At 44.3% G+C, this 8,759-nt stretch overlaps 1 protein-coding gene across 2 annotated transcripts; it reads left to right on the forward strand.

Annotated features, from left to right (window-relative positions):
* Positions 1-79: 79 nt before the first annotated feature.
* layna (layilin a) lies at positions 80-8,337 on the forward strand. 2 transcript variants are annotated; one of them, XM_023813605.1, is made up of 8 exons: positions 80-451; positions 895-915; positions 2,505-2,802; positions 4,789-4,946; positions 5,260-5,304; positions 6,283-6,363; positions 6,907-7,009; positions 7,102-8,337. In XM_023813605.1, the coding sequence occupies exons 1-8, from the start codon at positions 376-378 to the stop codon at positions 7,445-7,447; spliced, it is 1,128 nt and encodes a 375-aa protein (XP_023669373.1). In that variant the 5' UTR covers positions 80-375; the 3' UTR covers positions 7,448-8,337. The 2 variants fall into 2 exon arrangements, with proteins under 2 accessions (XP_023669373.1, XP_023669374.1); XM_023813606.2 differs by lacking the exon at positions 895-915 and having other exon boundaries at positions 82-451.
* Positions 8,338-8,759: the final 422 nt, after the last annotated feature.

Here is an 8,759-nt window from a genome sequence, read left to right on the forward strand (position 1 = left end):
ATTTTAAAGCACGCAAGGCTGGGGTATGCAGCCCCCGTTATAAATGACCGCTTCTTTGAGCATATCGATTAGAAAAGAAACGTGCAGTCCCTCCGGATCAGCATATGCTCTGCTTCAGATGGATGACGCTGTCTTACGGTCCGAAATGCCGCCTGCCTCCCCCTCCTCTTTATCCCCGTCTGATTGGACATCCGCAGGCATGTTAACTTATAACGGGGCGACACTTCAGTGCTCTGTCCCTCCGCGATCATTTCCTTGCTCAGGAAACTGAATAATAGTAAGGACGAGACGTCGTGGTACTTCCAGTATAAAATAAACAAACACTGCTTATATAAACATCAGTCGGATGGTCTGCACGGTGGAAAATATGAAGATATGGATTTTATGAGGCTGTTGCGCGCTGTGCTGGTTTTCTGCTGCTGTTCGGCTTCTGCGTCCAAACTGTTCAGTGGTAAGTATGGAGGACAAAACGCCTGGGATGTTTCCCTGTGGATTTTCAAAACTCTTAAATGAACAAAATAATTTTAAAAATCTAAAAGTGATATTTCCTTCTGTTTTTATGAGTAATTCTAAAACAGCTGGGTTTCTGTGACATAAAGTAGACCACGCTTTAAAATTTTATTTGTCTAGACACCCACCGCTTTATGGAAATAACGTTTGCGAACCATTCTGTGTAGGAGGAGACTTGGGATATTCGGTTTTGCAGTAGTGTTTAGTTTAATACTTTTTGAGTACAGATTTTGTTAAATTCCCTTAGTCCTGTACCCCTACGTGTGTTGTATTGTATGCAGAGGAAACTCGGAGTTTATCTTTTGGATTTTGGGACGGGTTTCTTCCATGACCGAGCTTTTTGTAAATGACTGTTTCTTGTTGCATCCTGCTTTTTCAATTAAGCGGACTTTTTCGAGCCAAGAGGTACGTTCTTGCACTTAATTCGTCCCGCTGCATGACTGCATGGATGTGTTTTCTGCATGGTACGGGCAGGAGTAGCGCAGACAATATTCACTGGCATATTTAAAAATTGGTTGTGTAGAACAAACGGGTGCAGAAACCGCTGTGATCAAATACTTTTCAGAATCAATCATTTCCATATAGTTGCTGCCGAGAGTTTATTTCGAGGCCAATTATTTAAAAGCATTAGCGGATTCGGTTTACGGGACACAAATGGAAACATAATTAACGAAATGCCTAAATGGTTTACCCAGTTGAGAGGAAACCAAATACTAGTGTTGTAGTCAAGACCGCCTAAACCGAGACCAAGACATTGCCGAGACCGGAGGGTATCAAGACCAAGACACTGCCGAGACTTGAGGGTACCAAGACCAAGTCCAAGACTAAGACCAAGACACAATAAGGCGAGACCAAGACCAAGACTGGTCGAGACTAAGACCAAGACCGAAAACAGACTAGGGCTAGAATCGACATCACATTACCCAGATCAACTGTAGAGAAAAAAGGCATTGTTGTAAAGTGTCATTACTCGTTAAATCAAATTCATGTTATCTTTTCAATTATATTGTCCATATGTCCATATGTCTCTCATTTAAAATCTCCCAGATTTGTCATAGTTACGAGACCTGATGGAAAATAATATTCTCAGCAATCCTCTCCTATAACCATTTTATCAGACCTCGTCAAGGGAAAGAGATGGGATATACCAGAAAGATGTTCATATTAAGTCTCTTATACCAGGGACAGAGGCCTCGGGTAAGCTATGAATACGGCTATGTAATGATCCTTTGCTTTGAATTGAAGAAAATGAGCCTCCAGATTGACTTGCACCTCCAAGACCGTGCTTTCTAATCAATGTAAAATACATAATTTATTTGAATTATAACTATGCTATAGACTTCGTGGACATTTTCGGACATTTCTTTGCCGATGTATGATACGATGTGTATGATGTGTGTGGACTGTGAAGCACTGGCAGTGTCCGTGAAGAAAATATATAAAATGTAATGTTTTTGAAATGGATGCATCTGACTGGTTGCATTTGAATTGAGGCGCGTAATAAATAATGATACTGTTCTGTGAGGATGTGCAGTTTTCTCTTTTTTTTCCCCATCCCATCGAGACCGCTATGTCCGAGACCAAGACAAGACCGAGACCAAATAGAGTCGAGACCAAGACAAGACCAAGACCACAAAAAATTGGTCTCGAGACCAAGACCGGTCTCGAGAACTACAGCACTACCAAATACTTTAGAAAAAAATACAATGAATCTGTATGAACTGGGTATTTGAAATATGAAACAATGAAATCACATACTTAGGCTATTTATGGTCATGATTGTTTTATCTGGTTTCTACATACTGCTTTTGGAGCTTTGACGCAGATTATGCCCCTGTCATGAATATTTTCTATGTACACCACAAGTTAGCTTTGTGTTATGTGGGTGGGGGGGGGGGGGCGTCGAGTCCCATGTGCTCTTCTAGAATCTTCAGATTGGGACACCTCATATGACAGTTGCATTCTGACCCTTCCAACCCAACGATCCCCGGCAGGTCAGAGGATTTGCCGGCGTGGCACGGAACGGCCCTGCTACAAGATCGCCTACTTCCAGGACAGCTGGCGCAAGGTGAACTTTGAGCAGGCGAACCAGGCCTGCCACAGCGACGGCGGCGAGCTGCTTAGCATCGAGTCAGACAGCGAGCAGCGCCTCATCCAGAGTTTCATCCAAGAACTGCGGGCCACCGACGGCGACTTCTGGATCGGCCTCCGCCGGGACCAGAGCTCACAGGAGGCCAGCAGTGACTGCCCGGAGCAGTACCACTGGCTGGATGGCAGCAAGGCCACCTTCAGGTCCGAAACAGCCCCATAACATCCACAACACTGTCAGGAGAAAGGTACCGTTTGTACCTTTTGAGTGTGCAATTACCTGTGACTGGGGCTGTGCCCTCAAGGGTCTGCCAATTGTACCCTAGCTGTAGGTAAGTGTACCTTTTAGTCTAATTTAAGGTACAGAAATGGACTCTGAGGAACAGTTTTGTATCATCAGGGGTACATTAATGTTGTTTGTACCTTGGGGAACAAACCTGCACCTGGGCTGTACCCTTTTTTTCTGACAGTGTACACTGTCTGAAATGAGTACCAATTTGTACCTTTCGTTGTCACTGGCGCTGTGCCCTATAGGTAAATTGGACTATGAGGAACATTTTTGTACCATCAGGGGTACATTAATGTTGTTTGCACCTTGGGGATGTTCCTCAGAATCCATTTGTACCTTAAATTAGACTAAAAGGTACATTTACTTTCAGCTAGGGTACAACTGGCAGACACTTGAGGATACAGCCCCAGTGACAAGCAAAGGTATAAATTGGTACTCTTTTTTTCTGAAAGTGTAGATAACTTACACTCAATGTGATGAACAACAACTGCAAGATTCTCACTTTGATTCGAATCTGATGTCCCAAGCTCGATCTATGCGGAATTGCAGGTGCTGGTTAATAGCGATGTCCACTGACCACTAGCTAGTAACCTTGGTCGTAGTCCATCTATTTGAACTATTTTCAATAATAAGAAGCCTTACCATGTCTGGGAAAGTGTAGAATCTGGGGAAATGTAGGGTACAGGATACAGCTCAGAGAGGAAGGTCATGCAGGACATACATATACCACCACACTGTTGGTACTTTTCCACTGCCACCAAGAACCGAATCGTACCCGAGATACTCGAGCCGTATCATGAAGAGACAGTATTGCACTGTAAATTATGTGAGCCGCACCCAACCAATGCTCAAACTGACATGGCCAGAATCATGACACACAGGGCTGGTGTAGTTGCCACCACCTGATTGGTTGAAATGCATGGAGATACCAGTGATCTGCATCGATATGCATGGATTACCTGAAGGAAAAAAGGCCATATTCTATACGATTAATTATTAGTGGTATCGCAGATCATGATGTATTGATACATTCCTCATAACTCGGAATTTGAGAATTTCCAACCACCTACTTTAAAAAGTATTACAGAACTGCTGAACGGAAAGGATTTGTAGTGCAAATTTATGCAGGCTAATGCTAATTCTGCTAGTGTTTGATGCTAACATAACATGGCGATTCTCACAGACATGCTAGTGGAAATTAGCACATAGAAAAGCAAGATGTACACCATCTAAACAGTAAATAAGAGTCTCTTTGGTTTTATGTCACTTTCACTCTCCAAGCCCAACAACACCTTTACTGAACTGACCCTTCTGCAGTGGAAAACTGAAGCAAGTTGTAACCATGCTAAAACTACTGTGTTTTGCGGTACGGCTTGGGTACAGCCTGGTTCCTGTATGCCAGTGGAAAAGCACTATATGTTAAATGCTGCTGATTAATTGATGGTTTTCTCCAAAGCAAGTTTCCCCACTTAGCATTTTTACCCAGTTATACAGTTGAATTACTTACTGGAGCAACTCAAGTTAAGTTGTTTTCTTAAGGTCTGCCTTGAAGCAAAAATATTCAGGGCCACATCCTTAATGAAAGATATCTGCTGTCCTCTATTACCAACACACCACTGCAGCTTAGAGTCATCATTTAACCTTGCTTGTTTGTCTTTACATTTGGGGACAAAATGCGTAACTTGGGGAAACACTGCGAATCACACACAAAATTTGAATCAGGACCTGCAATCCCAAAGGATAAGACGGCAGTGCTACTGGCCGAACTGTAACTTTCATCTTCATTTTAATCTCAGAAAGACTGGTTGGTCTTATTTGAGGTCTGATCACGTTGCAGTTGAGCACAGGGACGTCAGCACTGTCACGGCAGTCACTGAACAGAGTTTGTGCACGTGTTGCAGGAATTGGCACTGGGACGAGCCATCGTGCGGGTATGAGGTGTGTGTGGTCATGTACCATCAGCCCTCAGCTCCACCAGGCCTCGGTGGCCTCTACATGTTCCAGTGGAACGACGACAACTGTAACACCAAGAACAACTTCATCTGCAAGTACTCTCGAGGTCAGCTGGTGCTTCAAGTTCATTTTTGGATCCAGAGGGGAAAAAACAGAGATTTTACACTTAGCAACATGTATTGTTCAATTTCTTTCACATAGTGTTTCAGAAAATTGTGACAATTGAAAATGAATTGAGTATGATTTTTGGATTGGGTTACTGGGACAGGTCTTGGAAGAATGTTGTTTTTCACGGTCGATTAATGCCTAACCTGATCTGTTTCACTAATTATGCTCCACAGCAAATAGTTATATTACAGATGCCAGCTGAAGGTGACTGACTGTTAAGCAGATGAGTAATAGAATGTTTGCATTTCCAGAGAAACAGCCTGTTCCCACGGCTATAGGAAATTCAACAAACACAGGTAAAAATTCGCCTTCCCCTTCAGAACTGGGAGCTTTATCTTGCTTCTTGCCCCAGCAGTGTGTTGTGTTACCGCGACTGGATGATGCGTCACGTATGAGCCCGAGGGTCACATACCCCTGTCAGAATGTGTTTCCTGCTTGTGGATTGTGACAGCCCGGCAGACCGTGTAGATCAAAGACCTGTCACGGCTGGGGACAGATGAATGCTCTTTAATTTCCCATTTAGCTTTCTCAAGCCCACCATCTCAGATAGTCTCCTGTCTATGCGAGTTTGTGGAAGTGAGGACACCTTGTGGCCATAGATAGTAACACAGATAGCTTCCTCCTTCACTTTGTATTGAGCTGTTATATAAGGCCCTTTGTCCTTATGAGGGAATGTTTTATGTCTCGCTGGCTAAATTGAGTTAAATATTCTCTTAATATACTGTACTGTAGATGTCCTACCAATCAAGGCAGAACTGCTTTCCAGGATACAGCCAGTTCCATAATTAAATTACTTGAAATCTCTGCCAGGATATTACCGTACTGAACATCTAAACAATACATTCAAATGATTTTCATGTTATATGTACAGACGCTCCCTGGGTTACGATGGTCCGTGTTACGATATTTCGACTTCATGATGGGTAAATGATTTTCACTTTCAGTACATTATTCAATAAATTACATGAGATATTCAACACTTCATTATAAAATAGGCTTTGTGTTAATGATTTTGTCCAGCCGTAGGCCAATGTAAGTGTTCTAAACATGTTTAAGGTAAGATATAGGCTAGGCTGTGATGATTGTTAGGTTAGGTGTACTGTATTAAATGCATTTTCGCTTACGATGTTTTTGCCTTACGATAGGTTTATTGGAATGCAAGCCCATCGTAACCCGGAGAGAGCCTGTGTTTTAAAGCATCAATTCCGCAAAGTCTTTCTCCTATATGTTAATAGTTGTATAAGCACTTGTTTTGCTTGTTGATCCCTTCGCAGAATCCCCAGCTGTTTCCCCGAAGCCGAAATATACTTCAGTCACAGAGGCCGACAGTGAAATTAAAATAAAGCTCCCGACAGGTATCAAAGCGAATGGATTCACTTTTTATTTGGAAAGAGACATGCTGAGGAAAAAAATCCGGCAAAAATGAAGCTCTGCAAACAATAGCTCACACTATTCTGCTTTCTTTTTTTTTTTTTTTAACTCTATCAACGGGTCCAAACTGGCAGTAGGTATCAGGGTGGTTAGGGACACACATTTGTCCTTGTCCCAGGAGCCTGGAAGCTACTTAACTGCATTAGTAAAATATCCAGTTTTATAAATAAATAATAAAAAAAGCTAAATTCAGTGTCATTCTGGATATAAGCACAATCCAAGCAGCCAAAATTGCAAAATACTATGCTACACATTCAGACATGTTTTGCATTGTATTGTTTTTTTCTTCTTCTTCTTTTAATTAAGGTTACTGTGGCCTTATAAAGCACTGTCTGTACATTGGGCTGCTCTTTTTGATGACAATTGCCAGCTATGTAAAGAGATGTAAAGAGCATGTTGGCTGGAGATGTAATCGTATAGATCCTGCCGTTCATTTTGTGACACCTGTGTGACCTATTCCCTTTCAGACAATGCCTTAAATATCATGTACATCGTGCTCCCTACCCTCCCCCTGCTGTTGCTGCTGCTGGTAGCCCTTGGTGTCTTCTGCTTCAAGCTGCTGTCCAGAAAGTAAGGACGACGCCATGTGACAAGCTGTGTAAGGTCCCGTGGTTCCATCTGGGCATGGCTGCGGGGTGTTCACTGCGGTTGTCTTCACGTAGGAGGAAAGAGCAGACCGAAGGAGCTTGCCCCAAGGAGATGGGATACTGGGCAGACCGCTGTAACAGCCCCAGCCCGGACGTCTACAACGTCATCCGCAAGCAGCAAGACGCCGACCTGGCCAGCACACGCCCCGATATCAAGAACACCTCCTTCCTGGGCTCCTCGCCAGACACGCCCCCGGGCGACTACGACAACCTGGCGGGCAGGGACACGGAAAGTGGCTTTGTGACGCTGGCCAGCACGGAGAGCGGCTTCGTCACCAACGACATCTACGAGACGTGCCAGAGTAGGGGCCGCTACTGTCGCGAGGCTGGATGGGTGGAGAACGAGATCTACAGCTACTGAGCTGTGGTGAAGGTGCTTGGGGGGGAGATGACAGCCATTAGAGATCCTAGTCCTGACACCCCCCACACATGACCCATGTCCCATGTCCAGCTCCATACTCCATCCTTCCAGACAACAGCCCCCCCCCCCGCCGAGTGTAGCAGCTCTCTATACGTTTGGCTACTCTGGAGCAAGCTACAGGCCGCCCACGCTGCTCCAACTCCTGTGGAGTGGTGGGCTGGAGGGGGTCAGCCCCCCCCCCCGCCGGCCTTCATCCCCCAGCGATTTCCTGTGCGGAGGCAGGGGCCAGAATATCTGGAGAAACTCGTCGGAGAGCTGATGTGGCAGGCCGGCGCCGACACTAACATCTCTCACGATTCGCTTCTCGCCGCCAAAACACGCCTGTCACGAGCCCCTTGATACAATCACCCGGTCGTTTCCCGACAGAGAAGGCAAGCCGATTGGTCCCGTCGGATTCCTTTCTGCATCAAAGATGTTTCAGATGGAAATGGAACTCGCTCTTCAGTAGAAATGCGCGACTCTGGCCCAAAGTCCGCTTTCCCATCTCCCATGACTGTTCCGACACCAGCGGGAGTTGCTTGCTGAATCGGACCCTTGATGAAATAAATGGTCTTTAAATTCAGTAAATTCTGGGCAAACAGGTGTCAGCAGAGCTCCTGCTAGGTTTGCATGGACTATTTTTCTGCTTCTTTCTAACGCATTTGCACAGGTAGGGTCACTGCTGAAAAGCCTCACTGACACAGCCGTATAGAAATCGTTTTGCCTGAATGGTGGCTGCTCTTAATACAGACTCCTGCACTTTTTACATATTGATATTGGAATGTGTTTGCTATGATGCAAGTTGTGCATTTGAGACCTCAATAAACCAATGTATAAAATCAGAGGGAAAACCAAGCTTTTGTCCGTTAATGAAAGCTGACGGGAAATATGAGATGAGTTTATAACTTCCTCTGCGAATTTTCCTTGTCGGTTTACGTTTGTTCATTTGGCAGCCAAATTTGACGAGACTTATCTGTTACGTATGCAGAAATAACTTTAACCCAAAACAACAAATTAATGGCAATGAGTCTGCACCCCGTTGTTTCCACCAGACAGATTTTTGGCAATGCGCGGTGTTAGATTGCATAATTGGAATAATATCGATAATATGTTTATAACATGTTGTGCAAACATATCGATATACAATGACATTGATGGTCTGATGGGGGTCACCTCTGCAACTCTACCCTCATGCTCTGATTTATCTGGCGATATGCTGCGATCCTCTCCTGGGAACCTTTTGTGTCCCTTTCCATGCACCAAAGGAAGAAAT

Source organism: Paramormyrops kingsleyae, chromosome 18, assembly GCF_048594095.1.
Source record: "Paramormyrops kingsleyae isolate MSU_618 chromosome 18, PKINGS_0.4, whole genome shotgun sequence".
NCBI lineage: Eukaryota > Metazoa > Chordata > Actinopteri > Osteoglossiformes > Mormyridae > Paramormyrops > Paramormyrops kingsleyae.